This window comes from Syngnathus acus, chromosome 21, assembly GCF_901709675.1.
Source record: "Syngnathus acus chromosome 21, fSynAcu1.2, whole genome shotgun sequence".
Classification (NCBI taxonomy): domain Eukaryota; kingdom Metazoa; phylum Chordata; class Actinopteri; order Syngnathiformes; family Syngnathidae; genus Syngnathus; species Syngnathus acus.
Window position 1 is genome coordinate 5092645 of NC_051105.1, and position 23919 is coordinate 5116563.

The 23919-nt window shown below is 41.2% G+C and overlaps 1 protein-coding gene across 2 annotated transcripts; it reads right to left on the bottom strand.

Annotated features, from left to right (window-relative positions):
• Positions 1–5632: 5632 nt before the first annotated feature.
• On the bottom strand, positions 5633–23627 carry idh1 (isocitrate dehydrogenase (NADP(+)) 1). Of its 2 annotated transcripts, none has more exons than XM_037239711.1 (9): positions 23476–23627; positions 10226–10355; positions 8620–8911; positions 7884–7986; positions 7541–7718; positions 7188–7339; positions 6843–6983; positions 6603–6765; positions 5633–6207 (listed from the first exon to the last, which is right to left on the bottom strand). In XM_037239711.1, exons 2-9 carry the CDS (start codon positions 10345–10347, stop codon positions 6114–6116), a joined length of 1245 nt encoding a protein of 414 aa, XP_037095606.1. In that variant the 5' UTR covers positions 10348–10355; positions 23476–23627; the 3' UTR covers positions 5633–6113. The 2 variants fall into 2 exon arrangements, with proteins under 2 accessions (XP_037095606.1, XP_037095607.1); XM_037239712.1 differs by lacking the exon at positions 23476–23627 and adding an exon at positions 10612–10634.
• Positions 23628–23919: the final 292 nt, after the last annotated feature.

The window sequence follows — 23919 nt, forward strand, 5'->3', positions numbered from 1 at the left end:
TTTTCAGCATCAGATTCCCCCTACCTTGGAAGAAAGAACAAATCCTCACATGATGGTATTTGATGAAAAATGTTTTGTCTTTTGCTTAAGGTCAGTCTGAAGTTCTCTTTTGTTCAAAACCCCAAATAGGGTCAGGCTACCTAGGATTTCCCCCAAAGTTAGTGCATCCACTTGGCTTTCATATCAAAGCTTATCCAATCATGTCATTGTTTCATCATCCTGTACAGTAACACCATTTGCCAAAACACGCATTAGCAGATGGCCTTTGGTAAAGGCACAAACTATCAGACGAGACGACCTTCTTTGGCCTTTCCAGCACATGTTTCTAATCCCAGAAATACACACAAAGTATTGGAATGTTTCCCATCCTGAGAGATGAGGGGAGGGAAGGGTTGGTTCAGTCCGACGGGAATAGGCGGAGAACAAGAGGCAGGTACAGTACAGGAACAAGACGGCAAGCAAAAGCAGTGCAGCAGCACCACACGTCAGTGGTCGTCGAGGGCCCGACATCAACACGAAAACAAGCATCAATGCAATGTGTGTTGGCCCGTGTGGACTGTTAAAGTCAGGGGAATCCCAGAGGGTGCGTCGCCACCGTCGCAATAATGTCATGTTGTCACGCGGCATGAAAACACAAACGCCAACAAAAACACCATTATTATTTGATTTTTTTTTTTTTTTTTTACCCCTTTGACATATTTGTTTGAAATCTGCTCAGAAATTTGGGAGCATAACAGTATTTCATCTAGAAAGATTATAAAGAAGATTTGGCGCTGTATAAGCATCAACATGTTCTTTCTTTTGTGGTATTGTGAGTACACTCAGTGACTGATTGACAACTCAATTTTTCCCATAGGAACAACAGTCATAAAATTAGCCTACTTCATGATTAAACAGTTTGTCATCACAACACGCTCATTAATTACACACATCATTTTGGGAGAATATTTTTTAACATTCCTAATGCTCATGCAAATGATAAAAAAAATTAACTGCTCTCGGCAGTGGTGCTTTTTGGTATTGTTGGAATCATTAACATCTGTCAATGTCAGTGAATAACAAAACATGGGCTTTGCTTTGTGTTTTTGGTTTTGTACTTTTTATGAAATTAAATGTGCAGCATTATATTTTTATTGTCAAATAAATTTAAGCAGTTCTCAGTTTATAATCTCAAAATACAGGGTTACAAACGGCACGCCATGAACCACACCTAGGGCAACATTTCCTGCTCGGTATGACTTTTGCATGCAAATTAGAGTTCGGAACATTTAGTGACACTAGTTCTTCCACGTTAATTACCGTATTTTCTGCACTATAAGGCGCACCGGATTATAAGGCGCACCTTCAATGAATGGCCCATTTTAAAACTTTGTCCATATATAAGATATATACATTTGGCCCGTGGGCTGGACTTTGGACACGCCTGCTGTAGTGGCTCAATATTGGTCCATATATAAGGCGCACCTGATTATAAGGCGCACTGTCGGCTTTTGAGAAAACTGGAGGTTTTTAGGTGTGACTTATAAGTGCGGAAAATACGGTAATGAAAGGTTAATTAGGACATACCTTTGTTATATTGTTACCATGACTATGAAGGGCAGAGTCGAATCACTTGGCTCAAGACATCTAGTCATCTCGTCAGCCTAGATGTCAATGACGAAGCAACTTGATGTGACATGGTTAATATGCAAATCAATCCCAATATTACACAACATCAGAGATGATAGTGCAGAACTGCCTTCTCGCGGACACATTTAAAAAAAAAAGGGCCAATAACAAAAGATTCCTTCAAGTGTTTGATTTGACACTATCAAGTCAATTTTCCATAACACATGCGCAGACCGTATTTTCCGGACTATAAGGCGCACCTTCAATGAATGGCCCATTTTAAAACGTTGTCCTTATATAAGGCGCACCGGACTATAAGGCGCACCACTAACAAATTACTTTATAATCACAAAATAATGATCCATAGTCTTTTTTATTCATGAGCGGGCCACTTATGATTGATTTCATGACACAATGCTTCGGGACAGTTTAAATTTAGGAATTTGGTCCAGATATAAGGCGCACCAGACTATAAGGCACACTGTCGGCTTTTGAGAAAATGTTAGGTTTTTAGGTGCGCCTTATAGTCCGGAAAATACGGTAAATTGGGAATCCGCAGAGGAATAGTGTGGATTTCAATCTTGATTCCGCAGCGATCAAAACTTGATTCCGCAGTTTCAATTGCGCATTCCTGGGAGACCTCTTAAATGTTAAATTTACGCTTTCAATAAACGTGATACTCATTGAGGTCTTTTAATTTCTTGCTCTTTATTTGTGTAAACTTAACACAAAGCTTCATATTGAATTTGAAGCATCTTCCCAATATATTCAAAAGCTTGAGATTTGGGATCAACAAAGGAATACAAAACAATGACATGCCCTTTCCATCAAAAAGCACCCAACATGAGGAAGTTGTCAAAGTCTAGAAAATATTTTGTTTGTGCACTCAATGGGATATTTGGATGATGTGCAACAGAAGTCATTAAAGTGTAATCTTAAATCCAACTCCCAGTGGTTTCTTTATAATATTACTCGCTTGAAAACAAAAAAGGGGGGTATCAGCTACGTATTTGGGTGGAACTGTCCTACTTCCAGCTGCACACGCTGATTCAATTAAGAGCCGCAAATATGAGACGAAGATGTTGAGTCATGCTGCTGACCCTCTATGAAAATTCAAATCCGTGTAAAATATTGTGACTCATTCATGCTTGCAGACAAGACACCAAATACAAGATCATTGATGTCTAATAGTCGGCCCATGGATCATACCGGACCTGTGTGAGCATTTGATACGGCCTGTTGTTCGAAAAGCAGATACGATAAACTTGAAGAGCAAATGGATGTGGATAGGCGGCACTGGTTAGCACGTCCGCTTCACAGTTGAGAGGGTGCGAGTTTGATTCCACCTCCGGCTCTACGTGTGTGGAGTTTGCATGTTCTCCCCGTGCCTGCGTGGGTTACCTTCGGGCACTCCGGTTTCCTCTCACATAGCAAAAACTTGGATGGTAGGCTGATTGAGCACTCCAAATTGCCCCTAGGTGTAAGTGCGAGTGCAGATGGTTGTTCGTCTCTGTGTGCCCTGCGATTGGCTGGCAACCGGTTCAGGGTGTCCCCCGCCTACTGACGGATGGGATAGGCTCCAGCACGCCGGTGACCCCCGTGGGGACAAGCGGTACCGAAAATGGATGGATGTGGATTTTTGAAATTGCGGTTTCAGCCACCTAAAACAAGTCAGGGTGTTCTTCCAAAAATTCTGGGATTGGTCATGTGAAGATTCTCACTCAGTCTTGCAAAACATCATTAGTTGGAACAATTTCAGACAAACGTGTAGATGTGCGTGCGTGTGTTTTTACAAGGTCATTATCAAGTTGTTAGTCTTTAGCTGTCATAACAACATCCCTCTGTGAGCTATGTACACACACCCATACACACACACACTCACGCAAACACACACACACACAAACATTTGGCCTTCTAACCTTTGAATCTGTTCTTTCTGAGACGACTGTGTGTGTGTGTTTGCGTGTGTGTGCACGTGTGTACATGTGTATGAGACAAGATGGTGGACAAAGCCAAATGGAGCATGGGAGCAGGACGTGAGCCTGCTGTCTTCCTGTAGCCCCACTAAATCATTACCTTTCTCATTCCCGTCGCCGTCTATTTCCTACTGAGTCATGTGACCTCCCCTCAGTCTTGGACAGATTTACAAAGTGCATTGCTGAGTTTGTAACTTTTGGCATGCCATCAGTCACCGTGTCTATGGCGCAGTCACATGTGTTTCCTGCTTGTGGCATCCTGCCAACTACATCAGCCATCATCATAGTCTAATAAATGTCTGTAAAACATGTCTGCGATGTTTTTTGTGACTAACTGCAGGGAAGCTAAGCACTTATCACAAAAATGGCTTATTCGGTAGTAGTTTGGGGTATTAAGTGGAACATCTAAAAATGTACGTTTCTTTTTTGTAATAAGTCTGGAAACTGATTTTTTTTTTTTTTAAATAAATGGACCAATAATATTACCCTGAGCAACGCCATCAAAAATTGTGTCTTCATTGGGACACCTCGTCACTCCTCTGTATCTAAAGCAGGGCTGTCAAACCTACCGCATTTTCCGAACTATAAGGCGCACCTTCAATGAATGGACCATTTTAAAACGTTGTCCTTATATAAGGCGCACCGGACTATAAGGCGCACCATTAATGCATCATGTCAGATTTTTAATCCAAATCTTAGTCTTCAGCGGGCCACTTATGATTGATTTCATGACACAATGCTTTGGGCCAGTTTAAATTTAGGAATTTGGTCCATATATAAGGCGCACCGGACTATAAGGCGCACTGTCGGCTTTTGAGAAAATTTTAGGTTTTTAGGTGCACCTTATAGTCCGGAAAATACGGTATTTTAAAAGACAAAGACAATTTTGAAGGATCCGCTTTGAAAGGACGGAGGTGGAGAAAACTAGAAATGCAACTTCTAGCAGGATATAATCAACATCTCCTTGGCTCTTCAGATGGAGATGAAGCAATAACAAATTCCATTTTTTTTATAGCATAATCGTTCACACTGTTCAAAATGGTACTGTTTGCACTTGTCTGCAAAGTTAAAAAACGAATAATGTTGTTGTATCTATCACGTTAAAGTGTCTTAAAAAGGAAAATATTTACGCTTTTTTATGCAGTACGATTACAAAGTCTGGATGGATGGACGAACAGAAGGAGACATACAGTATAAAGAAGTTTGGAAATTGTTTTACATGCAGAGTTACTCTAACTAGTATTGTGCAGTCTGCAGAGTACTCAGAAATGTGTTTTTTCTTGATGCTTGCCTCTACTGTCATCTAGGGTCTGCAAACGTTATTGCTTCTTCAACATCAGATTGTTGAGATGTGATGAGGTTGAACTTTTTATGCCTGTTTGCCACTGTGTTACATCATCTTTCCTTATAACACTCAATAATTTTTCAGAACAAAGAACACAAATTGTGGAAGCTTCCTAGGTGGGATTCTTTCCCCTTCATCATTGATGGGGATTATTTCAACATTATTGCATTTACACTAAGTGTAGGAAAACCTTTTTGCAAACAAGCTCAATAAAATGAGGAATTTCTTTACACGACGGGAGTCTTTTGTCGCCATCTTGTGGCAGCTTGGTGCCAATTATGAAATTGTGTGGTGAAGAGCTTATGATATTAAAATGCTTTGATGTATTTTTTTATAGATGCTTTTAAAAAAAAAAAAAAAAAAAATCAATTAGGGCCTTATCACTGGCAATTAAAAAAAAACCTTTTTCCTCTTGAAGCAACACAGGTCCCCCTGGCTTCAGCCAAAGTCGTATCACCGCCTTGAAACATTGAACACATTGTGGAAGGTGATGATTACAAATAGTTTGGATGTTTGAAGAGTGCTGCTTTTTACCTCATCTCGCTAGTGTGGTGTGAGCTTCCATGCATTTCTGATGCTCCTCTTCTTCCTTCCGACCAATTCGAGCAGGTTTTTTAATGCCACAGTAAGCAAAGTGAAATAATGAGTTTTTCACCTGATTCACAATTACATGGAAACAATTCAATGAAAGAAAATGACAAAATGAAAATTTTGATGTATATTTTAATGAGGTTCTATGGCAGGATGTTGCAAACAGACAACACTGAAAGTAAAACAAATACTTTCCTAAATATAAAAATGAGTTAAACTATAGAGGTCAAACATAAAAACACATTCATATTATTCATTTGAATTATTAATAGTCAATTTGTTTTGAGCTTGTCAGTCAACACTGCGCAATAAAAAGCATGGCGCTTGACATTTTTTGTTTTTGTCCAAAACACAAAATAGCTTATTTTGTTATTTTTCTGATTAAAAAAAACCCCACAACTCACATAATTTGGAGTTACCGTGTACATGTTTTACATTTGATAGTGAAACAATGTTTTTTGCGTGTTAGTACTTCAGTCAAATACAGAGCAGTCCACTTGTAGTTCCTGTTTGAAGTGATGAATTTTAGTCCAAAGGCCTGCTGGAGATGTGTGCTGGGCCTCCGGCAGCAGCAGTGTTAGTGTGTATGTGCATCACAGCTTGGGCTGATTTGCCAGCTTGGCCTTCAGGTTCTCTGCCAGTTTGTCCAGAAACTCAAAGGTGTTCAGGTAGTCAGCGCGTGTCACGCTGCAAGCAGAGAAAGATTTGAGGGAAAAGTGAAAAAAAAAAGAGGTAAATTTTCCATCCCTTTTGTCAAAATTAGGATAGTACCGTATTTTCCGCACCTAAAAATCTCCAATTTTCTCAAAAGCTGACAGTGCGCCTTATAATCAGGTGCGCCTTATATATGGACCAATATTGAGCCACTACAGCAGGTGTGTCCAAAGTCCGGCCCGCGGGCCAAATTTATATATTTTATATAGGGACAAAGTTTTAAAATGGGCCATTCATTGAAGGTTCGCCTTATAATCCAGTGCGCCTTATAGTGCGGAAAATACGGTATTTGAAATTTCCATCTATCCGTCCATCTGTCCATTTAGCGAACACGCTGCTAAAGATGAAATACTTTGAACAAGACTAACTTTGTCAGTCCCTTGATGCAGATGGCCAAATCCTTGGTCATGAAGCCCGCCTCAATGGTCTCAACGCAAACAGCCTCTAAGGCTTCCGAGAAGACGCGCAGCTCCACGTTGCTATCTAGCTTGGCCCGATGGAGGAGACCTCGAGTCCACGCAAAGATGGAGGCTGCAAGGAACAATATGCTAAAATTATTTTCTCAGACAGAAAACATGCACGCTTGTTTGATCGCTGTTGTTAACTACCAATGGGGTTGGTGGAGGTTTCTTTTCCCTGCTGGTGTTGCCTGTAGTGGCGCGTCACGGTGCCGTGCGCTGCCTCTGACTCCACGGTCCGACCGTCAGGACAGATCAGGACACTGGTCATCATACCCAGCGAGCCGTAGCCTAGAAGCGAGAAAGACCCGGTACTGCATGTGTTCGTTTTTTTCTTTTCAAACCAACAAGACCTTATTTGAACAAACTCTTATCTCAAATGTGCAGATTTGCATCAGATACATTTAGTGAATATTTGCAAGTCTGAATGGTTTGATTGGTTGAGACATTTGAATGAAGGACAATCAATCAAAAATAGAGTGTAACTGTAGCAACCTTGAGCCACTGAGTCAGATTGTACATCTCCGTCGTAGTTCTTGCAGGCCCAAATGAAGCCTCCATCTGACTTCATGGCCTGGGCCACCATGTCGTCAATCAGACGGTGCTCGTACCAGATACCTTTGGCCTCAAACTTAGCTCGGTATTCCCTGTCGAGCAAATTTAAGTAGGCGTGAGTGTGTAGTCTGACTATTTTTTCCTAGAAGAAATTATGTAACTTGATCTCTTCCAGGCTCAAACCAACATCACAATAGAGTATATATATTTGCAAAATAATTGCCGATTCAAATATTTTCAGTGACCAAATGATAAATAAAGAATTAAAAATATGCGTGTGCATGCGTGCATACTTCTCATAGATCTCCTGGAAAATATCTTTGAATCGCCCGTCATACTTCTTCAAGATGGTATTCTTGGTGCTGAGGTAGAGAGGCCAGCATTTCACCAGAGCCATTTGGAAGGAGCTGTGAGCAAAATCCCTGATGGATTTGTCTGTATTGTACATGCCCAGCGCCACGCCGCCCGTGCCTACACACAAATACACACATTGCAGATGTGCAGTTATTTTACACTAAAACTAAGCCAGGCTACAAAACACACTTGAAATCTCCCGGCATAATGGTTCCATAATTAGCATAACTTATATTAATTTTTGCCCTGAAAAAAGGCATCGGAAAGATGCTCTTTGCATACCTTCAAAATTGTGGACAACGAACTTGACCTGCTCTCCGCATTCGGGCGTGTAGATCATCTCCACTTTGCCCGGCCCGGGGACCACAAAGTCGGTGGCTTTGTACTGTAGAGGAACACATTGATGGAATTTTGAATACTTTAGAAATACGTGACCCAAAGAGAGTAACATTTATAGTAATGAAGTGGGGCTGTCAAAGTCTGATGGAGCAGAGCTTCTCATAGACATTATGCAACTTTCCGCTGCATGACACTTCACCTAGATATAATAGTTCTTGCTCTGGGGCCAGAACGCTGTTGACTTTGGCCTACAGGCCAAAACATGATAGTCTAAAGGGCAGCTTATGAATAGTTAGCTTTTTACAGTACATCTCCTGACGACAGAGTAATGTCTGAGGTGACCACAAATTGGTTGGAGAGACAGTAAACAGCTTGTTATGCATTAACAGAAACGGAGAAGGGTTACCCCCCCCCCCACAATTCTTCACGGTCAATGCTGGAACAACTTAGAATCATCTTCTCTAATTCTATCTATAGGTCAGAAAATACCTTTTGTTGACAATGCAGTGTGCTGTTAGACACTGTTGACAATGCAGTGTGCTGTTAGACACTGTAATACAAAGTGTCATTAAAAAAAAAAATCTATTTATTTATTTATATGGACTTTCTTATACATGCATTTTTTTATTAATTAATTCATCTATTAATTCACTCACTCACTCACTCACTCAAGAGCTACCTGATCGCCATGGGCGTGCCTGCCGATGATGATGGGCTTGACCCAGCCGGGAACCAAGCGGGGGATGTTCCGACAGATGATAGCTTCCCTGAAGACGGTGCCGCCCAGTATGTTCCGAATGGTCCCGTTGGGGGAGCGCCACATATTCTTCAGCTTGAACTCCTCGACACGATTCTCATCCGGCGTGATGGTGGCGCACTTAATGCCCACGCTGTAGCGCCGCACCGCCTCGGCTGCTTCCACTGTCACTCGGTCGTCGGTAGCGTCGCGGTTCTCCATTCCGAGGTCGTAACTAGGCAGGTGATGAGAGAAATGTTTTTGATCACATGACACAAGAATTTTGGAAATCAAGTTTAAGAAATTTCAAGGACACATGGCCCCTAATGTTTCTTTGAGTTTTTGGAATGTTCTGCATGCAGATAAACAATCCCCAATCACACAGAGCTGCAGTAATACCTAAGAAACTGTATGTTTGGGTTGAGAACTGAAAATATGTTCGCACAGGTCACGATGAATGTCCGCTTTCTGTAATTTGGGCAACAAATTCACAAAAGCAGCCCTGTCTTTTGCAATTCATGAAAGCATAGGATATACCGGTAGTCGTTACAATCAACTGTCTGCACTGGCCAAAAAAAACAAAACGATTGTTTTTATTGTCTTACAATTATATTAGCCACAGAAGCTGGGTGATTAGTCATCTGTGTTGAAGCACAATGGCTGTGACAGTTTAAAAAAAAGGAGGACAGTCAAGAACATTCAACCAAAAGGTGTTGAGGGCAATAACCTACATTTGTGCTCGTGGCCTCATTTCTCTGCTAATTGTTTCTCATGCACGAACCAAAATGCCGCATGAAAAAAAAGCATTAACCTACCACTTAACTCTGGTTGCACATATGTGTACAGGCTTTGTTTGAGAACAGCCGTGACCTTTCACCGACTTACTCCACCCCAAGCCCCAAGATTGTTGTGATTCAACATCTCACATAGCAGACAGAAGGAAACCTTCAGCCAACAAGATCAGGTTTGACATGTATGTTGTATTTGTGCACTGGATTGCAAAGGTATCTTTTGCACATCTTTAACCTTGCAATGTTGGGTTGACGAGTTGCAAAGTCACCATGGAATGCGCATACATGACACAATGACCTTTTTTTCCTGACAGTATTTACAATTTCTCTAACCATTAACCATTGTGGCTCGTATGACAATAAACAGCTTTCTCATTTATTTGGCTAATAAGTGTAAGACTTAAAAAAAAGGTTTTATGACACCCAAGAGATTAAATGATTATGCAAACTCAGCAAAACATTGATAAAAGTTGCAGGACAAATATGCAGACAAAGTCCAGTCCATCAACATTCTACAACCTTAAAGTAAGGTTCTTCCAAGACCATATAAAGAGTTTAACAATGGGCGGGGGTTGCTGTCCAGGCCTGTACTGGCCATTCGAGTTTGTCCTGGCCTTTCAAGTTTGGTCAGATAGCAATAAAAAAAAAAAAAACGTCAGCGTTACCACTCTCGAGTGCAAAAAAATAATACTGCAATCTTAAATGGAAACAGTACAAGTGGCTTTTATCTCAATTTTCTATAACTATGATGCTATTACCTGTGCAAGTCAAGGTCCAGGTATGGGAAGATAAGCTTCTCCTTGATGAGCTCCCAGATGACCCGGGTCATTTCGTCACCCTGCATCTCCACCACAGAACCGGCCTTGATTTTGGAAGCCATTGTTTTTCCTGCAAACGTACATGAAATTACAAGTGTTTGAACCTGACGCCTCATGTGCAAAGCCTTGCGTGACTTTCGTAACGAAACTGGGTCAAGTTAAAAAAAAATCGTTGCATGCACAAAAAATAAAATAAAACAAGATTCATGGATCTGTGAGTATGCAAGAAGCATATTCCTTTTGTACATCTAAATTAATTTAAGTATCAGACTCCTGCCTCGCCACGCCCCCATATAAATATTCAAATTAGTATAAACCGGGTCTACCAGTGGGAATTCTTCACTCTGCATGATCAGATAAAAAGACTATCAAGTAGGGGTGTAACGATTCATCGATACACATCGATTAATCAATATAATGCTCTACGATTTGTTGGCATCGATGCTAAACATAAACATCAATCTATATCGCCCGTTTTTGACCTCGGACATTAGACACGACTTTATTTTGAAATCCAGTTCATTGTTGCTTGCTTCCTCTTTCCGGGAGCAGTGCGCGGCGTGTTGTGTTGTGAGCAGAGCAGGCACGTGAAAGGGGAGCCGACAACTACGCGGCTCCTGGGCTGGTGCTATGGCTAGTGTCCAAGAAGACGAGGAAATCATAGGAATTTGATAAAGTTCAGTGTTAAAATAAGCACTTTGTATACTACAATACTCTTGTAATTTCCTAAATAAAGAGTTTGCAGTACCTTGTTGATTTTGCGTATGAATTGTTATAAATCAGGATATTGTTCTATATCGATCGTAGAGCACTATATCGTGATGTATCGTGAATGAATCACAGCAGGCTTTACGATATCGGCAAATATCGTATCGTGGTTCTTTGTATCGATATGATATCGTATCGTTACAAAACCCGCGATTTACACCCCTAGTTTGTAACCCTAACCTTGATTTAAAACCCTAGTCGGAAACCCTAACCCTAGCTTGAAACCCTAATTAGCAATGGCAAAACTCCTTGGAAACCCTGGTCGGAAACCCTAACCCTAGTTTTGAAAGCCTAGTTAGAAACCCTAATCTTAGAAACCCTAAAAGTAGTTTGAAACCCTCGTTGGAAACCCTAACCTTAGCTTTAAAACCTAGTTTGTAACCCTAAGCTTGGTTTAAAACCCTAGTCGGAAACCCTACCCCTTGTTTGAAACTTTAATTAGCGATGGCAAAACTCTTTGGAAACCCTGCTCGGAAACCCTAACCCTAGTTTTGAAAGCCTAGTTAGAAACCTTGATCTTAGAAACCATAAAAGTAGTTTGAAACCCTCGTTGGAAACCCTAACCCTAGCATTAAAACCAAGTTTGTAACCCTAACCTTTGTTTAAAACCCTAGTCGGAAACCCTAACCCTAGTTTGAAACCCTAAATAGCAATGGCAAACTCCTTGGAAACCCTGGTCGGAAACCCTAACCCTCGTTTTGAAAGCCTAGTTAGAAACCCTAATCTTAGAAGGTTAGGGTTAGGGTTAGGGTTAGAGTTAGGGTTACTAACTAGGCTTTCAAAACTAGAGTTAGGGTTAGGGTTTCTAACTAGGCTTTCAAAACTAGGGTTAGGGTTTCCGACTAGGGTTTCCAAGGAGTTTTGCCATCGCTAATTAGGGTTCCAAACTAGGCTGAGGGTTTCCGACTAGGGTTTTAAACCAAGGTTAGGGTTTCAAACTAGGTTTTAAAGCTAGGGTTAGGGTTTCCAACGAGGGTTTCAAACTACTTTTAGGGTTTCTAAGATTGGGGTTTCTAACTAGGCTTTCAAAACTAGGGTTAGGGTTTTCGACTAGGGTTTCCAAAGTTAGGGTTAGGGTTAGGGTTAGGATTAGGGTTGGGGTTAGGGTTTCTAACTAGGCTTGCAAAACTAGGGTTAGGGTTAGAGTTAGAGTTAGAGTTAGAGTTAGGGTTAGGGTTAGGGTTAGGGTTAGAGTTAGGGTTAGAGTTAGGGTTAGGGTTACTAACTAGGCTTTCAAAACTAGAGTTAGGGTTAGGGTTTCTAACTAGGCTTTCAAAACTAGGGTTAGGGTTTCCGACCAGGGTTTCCAAGGAGTTTTGCCATTGCTAATTAGGGTTTCAAGCTAGGGTTAGGGTTTCCGACTAGGGTTTTAAATCAAGGTTAGGGCTACAAACTAGGTTTTAAAGCTAGGCTTAAGGTTTCCAATGAGGCTTTCAAACTACTTTTAGGGTTTCTAAGATTAGGGTTTCTAACTAGGCTTTCAAAACTAGGGTTAGGGTTTTCGACTAGGGTTTCCAAAGTTAGGGTTAGGGTTAGGATTAGGGTTGGGGTTAGGGTTTCTAACTAGGCTTTCAAAGTTAGGGTTAGGGTTAGGGTTAGGGTTAGATTTAGGGTTAGGGTTAGAGTTAGAGTTAGGGTTAGGGTTACTAACTAGGCTTTCAAAACTAGAGTTAGGGTTAGGGTTAGGGTTTCTAACTAGGCTTTCAAAACTAGGGTTAGGGTTTCCGACTAGGGTTTCCAAGGAGTTTTGCCATCGCTAATTAGGGTTCCAAACTAGGCTCAGGGTTTCCGACTAGGGTTTTAAACCAAGGTTAGGGTTTCAAACTAGGTTTTAAAGCTAGGGTTAGGGTTTCCAACGAGGGTTTCAAACTACTTTTAGGGTTTCTAAGATTGGGGTTTCTAACTAGGCTTTCAAAACTAGGGTTAGGGTTTTCGACTAGGGTTTCCAAAGTTAGGGTTAGGGTTAGGATTAGGGTTGGGGTTAGGGTTTCTAACTAGGCTTTCAAAGTTAGGGTTAGGGTTAGGGTTAGGGTTAGATTTAGGGTTAGGGTTAGGGTTAGAGTTAGGGTTAGGGTTACTAACTAGGCTTTCAAAACTAGAGTTAGGGTTAGGGTTAGGGTTTCTAACTAGGCTTTCAAAACTAGGGTTAGGGTTTCCGACTAGGGTTTCCAAGGAGTTTTGCCATCGCTAATTAGGGTTCCAAACTAGGCTCAGGGTTTCCGACTAGGGTTTTAAACCAAGGTTAGGGTTTCAAACTAGGTTTTAAAGCTAGGGTTAGGGTTTCCAACGAGGGTTTCAAACTACTTTTATAGTTTCTAAGATCAAGGTTTCTAACTGGGCTTTCAAAACTAGGGTTAGGGTTTCCGAGCAGGGTTTCCAAAGAGTTTTGCCATCGCTAATTAAAGTTTCAAACAAGGGGTAGGGTTTCCGACTAGGGTTTTAAACCAAGCTTAGGGTTACAAACTAGGTTTTAAAGCTAAGGTTAGGGTTTCCAACGAGGGTTTCAAACTACTTTTAGGGTTTCTAAGATTAGGGTTTCTAACTAGGCTTTCAAAACTAGGGTTAGGGTTTCCGACCAGGGTTTCCAAGGAGTTTTGCCATTGCTAATTAGGGTTTCAAGCTAGGGTTAGGGTTTCCGACTAGGGTTTTAAATCAAGGTTAGGGCTACAAACTAGGTTTTAAAGCTAGGCTTAAGGTTTCCAATGAGGCTTTCAAACTACTTTTAGGGTTTCTAAGATTAGGGTTTCTAACTAGGCTTTCAAAACTAGGGTTAGGGTTTTCGACTAGGGTTTCCAAAGTTAGGGTTAGGGTTAGGATTAGGGTTGGGGTTAGGGTTTCTAACTAGGCTTTCAAAGTTAGGGTTAGGGTTAGGGTTAGGGTTAGATTTAGGGTTAGGGTTAGAGTTAGAGTTAGGGTTAGGGTTACTAACTAGGCTTTCAAAACTAGAGTTAGGGTTAGGGTTAGGGTTTCTAACTAGGCTTTCAAAACTAGGGTTAGGGTTTCCGACTAGGGTTTCCAAGGAGTTTTGCCATCGCTAATTAGGGTTCCAAACTAGGCTCAGGGTTTCCGACTAGGGTTTTAAACCAAGGTTAGGGTTTCAAACTAGGTTTTAAAGCTAGGGTTAGGGTTTCCAACGAGGGTTTCACACTACTTTTAGGGTTTCTAAGATTGGGGTTTCTAACTAGGCTTTCAAAACTAGGGTTAGGGTTTTCGACTAGGGTTTCCAAAGTTCGGGTTAGGGTTAGGATTAGGGTTGGGGTTAGGGTTTCTAACTAGGCTTTCAAAGTTAGGGTTAGGGTTAGGGTTAGGGTTAGATTTAGGGTTAGGGTTAGGGTTAGAGTTAGGGTTAGGGTTACTAACTAGGCTTTCAAAACTAGAGTTAGGGTTAGGGTTAGGGTTTCTAACTAGGCTTTCAAAACTAGGGTTAGGGTTTCCGACTAGGGTTTCCAAGGAGTTTTGCCATCGCTAATTAGGGTTCCAAACTAGGCTCAGGGTTTCCGACTAGGGTTTTAAACCAAGGTTAGGGTTTCAAACTAGGTTTTAAAGCTAGGGTTAGGGTTTCCAACGAGGGTTTCAAACTACTTTTATAGTTTCTAAGATCAAGGTTTCTAACTGGGCTTTCAAAACTAGGGTTAGGGTTTCCGAGCAGGGTTTCCAAAGAGTTTTGCCATCGCTAATTAAAGTTTCAAACAAGGGGTAGGGTTTCCGACTAGGGTTTTAAACCAAGCTTAGGGTTACAAACTAGGTTTTAAAGCTAAGGTTAGGGTTTCCAACGAGGGTTTCAAACTACTTTTAGGGTTTCTAAGATTAGGGTTTCTAACTAGGCTTTCAAAACTAGGGTTAGGGTTTCCGACTAGGGTTTCCAAGGAGTTTTGCCATTGCTAATTAGGGTTTCAAGCTAGGGTTAGGGTTTCCGACTAGGGTTTTAAATCAAGGTTAGGGCTACAAACTAGGTTTTAAAGCTAGGCTTAAGGTTTCCAATGAGGCTTTCAAACTACTTTTAGGGTTTCTAAGATTAGGGTTTCTAACTAGGCTTTCAAAACTAGGGTTAGGGTTTTCGACTAGGGTTTCCAAAGTTAGGGTTAGGGTTAGGATTAGGGTTGGGGTTAGGGTTTCTAACTAGGCTTTCAAAGTTAGGGTTAGGGTTAGGGTTAGGGTTAGATTTAGGGTTAGGGTTAGAGTTAGAGTTAGGGTTAGGGTTACTAACTAGGCTTTCAAAACTAGAGTTAGGGTTAGGGTTAGGGTTTCTAACTAGGCTTTCAAAACTAGGGTTAGGGTTTCCGACTAGGGTTTCCAAGGAGTTTTGCCATCGCTAATTAGGGTTCCAAACTAGGCTCAGGGTTTCCGACTAGGGTTTTAAACCAAGGTTAGGGTTTCAAACTAGGTTTTAAAGCTAGGGTTAGGGTTTCCAACGAGGGTTTCACACTACTTTTAGGGTTTCTAAGATTGGGGTTTCTAACTAGGCTTTCAAAACTAGGGTTAGGGTTTTCGACTAGGGTTTCCAAAGTTCGGGTTAGGGTTAGGATTAGGGTTGGGGTTAGGGTTTCTAACTAGGCTTTCAAAGTTAGGGTTAGGGTTAGGGTTAGATTTAGGGTTAGGGTTAGGGTTAGAGTTAGGGTTAGGGTTACTAACTAGGCTTTCAAAACTAGAGTTAGGGTTAGGGTTAGGGTTTCTAACTAGGCTTTCAAAACTAGGGTTAGGGTTTCCGACTAGGGTTTCCAAGGAGTTTTGCCATCGCTAATTAGGGTTCCAAACTAGGCTCAGGGTTTCCGACTAGGGTTTTAAACCAAGGTTAGGGTTTCAAACTAGGTTTTAAAGCTAGGGTTAGGGTTTCCAACGAGGGTTTCAAACTACTTTTATAGTTTCTAAGATCAAGGTTTCTAACTGGGCTTTCAAAACTAGGGTTAGGGTTTCCGAGCAGGGTTTCCAAAGAGTTTTGCCATCGCTAATTAAAGTTTCAAACAAGGGGTAGGGTTTCCGACTAGGGTTTTAAACCAAGCTTAGGGTTACAAACTAGGTTTTAAAGCTAAGGTTAGGGTTTCCAACGAGGGTTTCAAACTACTTTTAGGGTTTCTAAGATTAGGGTTTCTAACTAGGCTTTCAAAACTAGGGTTAGGGTTTCCGACCAGGGTTTCCAAGGAGTTTTGCCATTGCTAATTAGGGTTTCAAGCTAGGGTTAGGGTTTCCGACTAGGGTTTTAAATCAAGGTTAGGGCTACAAACTAGGTTTTAAAGCTAGGCTTAAGGTTTCCAATGAGGCTTTCAAACTACTTTTAGGGTTTCTAAGATTAGGGTTTCTAACTAGGCTTTCAAAACTAGGGTTAGGGTTTTCGACTAGGGTTTCCAAAGTTAGGGTTAGGGTTAGGATTAGGGTTGGGGTTAGGGTTTCTAACTAGGCTTTCAAAGTTAGGGTTAGGGTTAGGGTTAGGGTTAGATTTAGGGTTAGGGTTAGAGTTAGAGTTAGAGTTAGGGTTAGGGTTACTAACTAGGCTTTCAAAACTAGAGTTAGGGTTAGGGTTAGGGTTTCTAACTAGGCTTTCAAAACTAGGGTTAGGGTTTCCGACTAGGGTTTCCAAGGAGTTTTGCCATCGCTAATTAGGGTTCCAAACTAGGCTCAGGGTTTCCGACTAGGGTTTTAAACCAAGGTTAGGGTTTCAAACTAGGTTTTAAAGCTAGGGTTAGGGTTTCCAACGAGGGTTTCAAACTACTTTTAGGGTTTCTAAGATTGGGGTTTCTAACTAGGCTTTCAAAACTAGGGTTAGGGTTTTCGACTAGGGTTTCCAAAGTTAGGGTTAGGGTTAGGATTAGGGTTGGGGTTAGGGTTTCTAACTAGGCTTTCAAAGTTAGGGTTAGGGTTAGATTTAGGGTTAGGGTTAGGGTTAGAGTTAGGGTTAGGGTTACTAACTAGGCTTTCAAAACTAGAGTTAGGGTTAGGGTTAGGGTTTCTAACTAGGCTTTCCTTGGAAACCTTAGTCGGAAACCCTAACCCTAGTTTTGAAAGCCTAGTTAGAAACCCTAACCCTAACTCTAGTTTTGAAAGCCTAGTTAGTAACCCTAACCCTAACCCTAACTCTAACCCTAACTCTAATTCTAATTCTAACCCTAACTCTAACTCTAACCCTAACCCTAACCCTAACCCTAACCCTAGTTTTGAAAGCCTAGTTAGAAACCCTAACCCCAACCCTAATCCTAACCCTAACCCTAACTTTGGAAACCCTAGTCGAAAACCCTAACCCTAGTTTTGAAAGCCTAGTTAGAAACCCCAATCTTAGAAACCCTAAAAGTAGTTTGAAACCCTCGTTGGAAACCCTAACCCTAGCTTTAAAACCTAGTTTGAAACCCTAACCTTGGTTTAAAACCCTAGTCGGAAACCCTGAGCCTAGTTTGGAACCCTAATTAGCGATGGCAAAACTCCTTGGAAACCCTAGTCGGAAACCCTAACCCTAGTTTTGAAAGCCTAGTTAGAAACCCTAACCCTAACCCTAACTCTAGTTTTGAAAGCCTAGTTAGTAACCCTAACCCTAACTCTAACCCTAACCCTAAATCTAACCCTAACCCTAACCCTAACTTTGAAAGCCTAGTTAGAAACCCTAACCCCAACCCTAATCCTAACCCTAACCCTAACTTTGGAAACCCTAGTCGAAAACCCTAACCCTAGTTTTGAAAGCCTAGTTAGAAACCCCAATCTTAGAAACCCTAAAAGTAGTTTGAAACCCTCGTTGGAAACCCTAACCCTAGCTTTAAAACCTAGTTTGAAACCCTAACCTTGGTTTAAAACCCTAGTCGGAAACCCTGAGCCTAGTTTGGAACCCTAATTAGCGATGGCAAAACTCCTTGGAAACCCTAGTCGGAAACCCTAACCCTAGTTTTGAAAGCCTAGTTAGAAACCCTAACCCTAACCCTAACTCTAGTTTTGAAAGCCTAGTTAGTAACCCTAACCCTAACTCTAACTCTAACCCTAACCCTAAATCTAACCCTAACCCTAACCCTAACTTTGAAAGCCTAGTTAGAAACCCTAACCCCAACCCTAATCCTAACCCTAACCCTAACTTTGGAAACCCTAGTCGAAAACCCTAACCCTAGTTTTGAAAGCCTAGTTAGAAACCCTAATCTTAGAAACCCTAAAAGTAGTTTGAAAGCCTCATTGGAAACCTTAAGCCTAGCTTTAAAACCTAGTTTGTAGCCCTAACCTTGATTTAAAACCCTAGTCGGAAACCCTAACCCTAGCTTGAAACCCTAATTAGCAATGGCAAAACTCCTTGGAAACCCTGGTCGGAAACCCTAACCCTAGTTTTGAAAGCCTAGTTAGAAACCCTAATCTTAGAAACCCTAAAAGTAGTTTGAAACCCTCGTTGGAAACCCTAACCTTAGCTTTAAAACCTAGTTTGTAACCCTAAGCTTGGTTTAAAACCCTAGTCGGAAACCCTACCCCTTGTTTGAAACTTTAATTAGCGATGGCAAAACTCTTTGGAAACCCTGCTCGGAAACCCTAACCCTAGTTTTGAAAGCCCAGTTAGAAACCTTGATCTTAGAAACTATAAAAGTAGTTTGAAACCCTCGTTGGAAACCCTAACCCTAGCTTTAAAACCTAGTTTGAAACCCTAACCTTGGTTTAAAACCCTAGTCGGAAACCCTGAGCCTAGTTTGGAACCCTAATTAGCGATGGCAAAACTCCTTGGAAACCCTAGTCGGAAACCCTAACCCTAGTTTTGAAAGCCTAGTTAGAAACCCTAACCCTAACCCTAACTCTAGTTTTGAAAGCCTAGTTAGTAACCCTAACCCTAACTCTAACCCTAACCCTAACCCTAAATCTAACCCTAACCCTAACCCTAACTTTGAAAGCCTAGTTAGAAACCCTAACCCCAACCCTAATCCTAACCCTAACCCTAACTTTGGAAACCCTAGTCGAAAACCCTAACCCTAGTTTTGAAAGCCTAGTTAGAAACCCCAATCTTAGAAACCCTAAAAGTAGTTTGAAACCCTCGTTGGAAACCCTAACCCTAGCTTTAAAACCTAGTTTGAAACCCTAACCTTGGTTTAAAACCCTAGTCGGAAACCCTGAGCCTAGTTTGGAACCCTAATTAGCGATGGCAAAACTCCTTGGAAACCCTAGTCGGAAACCCTAACCCTAGTTTTGAAAGCCTAGTTAGAAACCCTAACCCTAACCCTAACTCTAGTTTTGAAAGCCTAGTTAGTAACCCTAACCCTAACTCTAACTCTAACCCTAACCCTAAATCTAACCCTAACCCTAACCCTAACTTTGAAAGCCTAGTTAGAAACCCTAACCCCAACCCTAATCCTAACCCTAACCCTAACTTTGGAAACCCTAGTCGAAAACCCTAACCCTAGTTTTGAAAGCCTAGTTAGAAACCCTAATCTTAGAAACCCTAAAAGTAGTTTGAAAGCCTCATTGGAAACCTTAAGCCTAGCTTTAAAACCTAGTTTGTAGCCCTAACCTTGATTTAAAACCCTAGTCGGAAACCCTAACCCTAGCTTGAAACCCTAATTAGCAATGGCAAAACTCCTTGGAAACCCTGGTCGGAAACCCTAACCCTAGTTTTGAAAGCCTAGTTAGAAACCCTAATCTTAGAAACCCTAAAAGTAGTTTGAAACCCTCGTTGGAAACCCTAACCTTAGCTTTAAAACCTAGTTTGTAACCCTAAGCTTGGTTTAAAACCCTAGTCGGAAACCCTACCCCTTGTTTGAAACTTTAATTAGCGATGGCAAAACTCTTTGGAAACCCTGCTCGGAAACCCTAACCCTAGTTTTGAAAGCCCAGTTAGAAACCTTGATCTTAGAAACTATAAAAGTAGTTTGAAACCCTCGTTGGAAACCCTAACCCTAGCATTAAAACCAAGTTTGTAACCCTAACCTTTGTTTAAAACCCTAGTCGGAAACCCTAACCCTAGTTTGAAACCCTAAATAGCAATGGCAAACTCCTTGGAAACCCTGGTCGGAAACCCTAACCCTCGTTTTGAAAGCCTAGTTAGAAACCCTAATCTTAGAAGGTTAGGGTTAGGGTTAGGGTTAGGGTTAGAGTTAGAGTTAGGGTTAGGGTTACTAACTAGGCTTTCAAAACTAGAGTTAGGGTTAGGGTTTCTAACTAGGCTTTCAAAACTAGGGTTAGGGTTTCCGACTAGGGTTTCCAAGGAGTTTTGCCATCGCTAATTAGGGTTCCAAACTAGGCTGAGGGTTTCCGACTAGGGTTTTAAACCAAGGTTAGGGTTTCAAACTAGGTTTTAAAGCTAGGGTTAGGGTTTCCAACGAGGGTTTCAAACTACTTTTAGGGTTTCTAAGATTGGGGTTTCTAACTAGGCTTTCAAAACTAGGGTTAGGGTTTTCGACTAGGGTTTCCAAAGTTAGGGTTAGGGTTAGGATTAGGGTTGGGGTTAGGGTTTCTAACTAGGCTTGCAAAACTAGGGTTAGGGTTAGGGTTAGGGTTAGAGTTAGGGTTAGGGTTAGGGTTAGGGTTAGGGTTAGGGTTAGAGTTAGGGTTAGGGTTACTAACTAGGCTTTCAAAACTAGAGTTAGGGTTAGGGTTTCTAACTAGGCTTTCAAAACTAGGGTTAGGGTTTCCGACTAGGGTTTCCAAGGAGTTTTGCCATCGCTAATTAGGGTTTCAAACTAGGCTCAGGGTTTCCGACTAGGGTTTTAAACCAAGGTTAGGGTTTCAAACTAGGTTTTAAAGCTAGGGTTAGGGTTTCCAACGAGGGTTCTTATGGATCTTAGAAACCATAAAAGTAGTTTGAAACCCTCGTTGGAAACCCTAACCCTAGCATTAAAACCAAGTTTGTAACCCTAACCTTTGTTTAAAACCCTAGTCGGAAACCCTCAGCCTAGTTTGAAACCCTAATTAGCGATGGCAAAACTCCTTGGAAACCTTAGTCGGAAACCCTAACCCTAGTTTTGAAAGCCTAGTTAGAAACCCTAACCCTAACTCTAGTTTTGAAAGCCTAGTTAGTAACCCTAACCCTAACCCTAACTCTAACCCTAACTCTAATTCTAACCCTAACTCTAACCCTAACCCTAACCCTAGTTTTGAAAGCCTAGTTAGAAACCCTAACCCCAACCCTAATCCTAACCCTAACTTTGGAAACCCTAGTCGAAAACCCTAACCCTAGTTTTGAAAGCCTAGTTAGAAACCCCAATCTTAGAAACCCTAAAAGTAGTTTGAAACCCTCGTTGGAAACCCTAACCCTAGCTTTAAAACCTAGTTTGAAACCCTAACCTTGGTTTAAAACCCTAGTCGGAAACCCTGAGCCTAGTTTGGAACCCTAATTAGCGATGGCAAAACTCCTTGGAAACCCTAGTCGGAAACCCTAACCCTAGTTTTGAAAGCCTAGTTAGAAACCCTAACCCTAACCCTAACTCTAGTTTTGAAAGCCTAGTTAGTAACCCTAACCCTAACTCTAACCCTAACCCTAACCCTAAATCTAACCCTAACCCTAACCCTAACTTTGAAAGCCTAGTTAGAAACCCTAACCCCAACCCTAATCCTAACCCTAACCCTAACTTTGGAAACCCTAGTCGAAAACCCTAACCCTAGTTTTGAAAGCCTAGTTAGAAACCCTAATCTTAGAAACCCTAAAAGTAGTTTGAAAGCCTCATTGGAAACCTTAAGCCTAGCTTTAAAACCTAGTTTGTAACCCTAACCTTGGTTTAAAACCCTAGTCGGAAACCCTAACCCTAGTTTGAAACCCTAATTAGCAATGGCAAAACTCCTTGGAAACCCTGGTCGGAAACCCTAACCCTAGTTTTGAAAGCCTAGTTAGAAACCCTATTCTTAGAAACCCTAAAAGTAGTTTGAAACTAGGGGTGTAAATTACACATCGATTCATCGATACACATCGATTAATCGATATAATGCTCTACGATTTGTTGGCATCGATGCTAAACGTAAACATCGATCTATATCGCCCGTTTTTGACCTCGGACATTAGACGCGACTTTATTTTGAAATCCAGTTCATTGTTGCTTGCTTCCTCTTTCCGGGAGCAGTGCGCGGCGTGTTGTGTTGTGAGCAGAGCAGGCACGTGAAAGGGGAGCCGACAACTACGCGGCTCCTGGGCTGGTGCTATGGCTAGTGTCCAAGAAGACGAGGAAATCATAGGAATTTGATAAAGTTCAGTGTTAAAATAAGCACTTTGTATACTACAATACTCTTGTAATTTCCTAAATAAAGAGTTTGCAGTACCTTGTTGATTTTGCGTATGAATTGTTATAAATCAGGATATTGTTCTATATCGATCGTAGAGCACTATATCGTGATGTATCGTGAATGAATCACAGCAGGCTTTAAGATATCGGCAAATATCGTATCGTGCTTCTTTGTATCGATATATCGTATCGTTACAAAACCCGCGATTTACACCCCTACTATCAAGCCTTAGATGATAAAATGAAAAATTAGGAGCGTCACAAAATGCACACACATGAAAACTTAGTTGAGGCTTGAGTATGCAAGTCAACAAGCAATAAATGCAAATGTTAAAGGGGCATTCTCTTTGCCTAGCAGGGGCATAAAATTTAAGAGGTTCGTCAGCAATCCCAACCCCCTCCACCCCCTGCCACGTCGCAGAGAATATTTAAGGACACTTCTGATGCCTCAACTGTCAAAAGAGGATGAATGCAAATGCTAAAGAGACAGTTTGTGATTGCGACAGGCTTATGCTTCAAAAAAGTTCTGTAAGCCCTCATAGCAAAACATTGCAAGCAGCAAGTGACTCTCTTTTCATGCTTTCAAATTTATAATCATATGACCCCAGAAACCTCAACTCTCTCACATCAAGGTACAGGAACGCCCCTGGCCACCATGTTGCTCCGCCCCTGGTTGGAACAGTGAGTGGGAGGGGCGATGGTCTCATGAATGGGTTTATAGAAAGTGTCGCCACACTAGTGACTCAGCATTAAGCCCCAGTTTGAATAATCAACACTGCAAAATAAAATGAGCCAGTGCAGCATATGAAATTAATTTTTTCCAGACTTCTGGATTTTCAAAGTAAAAGATAATCCAATGTATTGCTTAAATGGGAATTGTCAACATCTGTTCCTTTGAACTTTTCCACAATAGTTGCAGCTTTTTAATGGCTCATTTGTGAAAGTTACGCAATTCCCTAACATGATCTGACAAGTGGGACACTCAAACAGGAAGTAAAATCAGATAAGCATATAATAATGGATAATAACTGCGTTAAAAACAAAAAATCGTCAAAACGTAACAAGAACCTTGCACCACACTAAATGTCAATTCAGAAAGACAATGTATTCATTTTCATCCTTGTACAATAATCAAAGAGCCACATTAGCTTTACTTGGTTTGCTTGAATAACAGAAGCGAATAATGCAAGTGACGACACCGTCTTTCATGCAGCTTGACAATCTGCCATGAAGACAGAACGGCAAATACTGTCTGCATATTCTTACCTTATTTTGCAGGTAAAAGGGATGAAGATGACTATAATTCGTACAATTTTCCCGAGTCGGTAGCGGTTGCGACAGTTTGGAAGAAGGAGAGAAAGGGAGGAGCATAGTCACCGGCTTCCTCATCCCAGCAGGCTTGATAAAACATCAACCAATTACAGCCAATCGGACGTGACCATATGACTGAATGGGCGTGTCGTCGTTTTGGCCGCGTTGCTAAGATAGTTTATAACGGTGAATGAATAACACGCGCACACAGACGCGCATGCACGGAAACAAAAAAATCTTTGATATATGGATGGAAAATTATATGTTTAAAATAACTCTTAGTTCTTTTACTAATCTGAATGCATGTCTTCATTTTTAAATACTATTTTAAGTAGCAAAAAAAAAAAAGTAGATTTTTTGGACGATTAATTTCTTGAATTTAAAAGAAAGCGCTTGTAT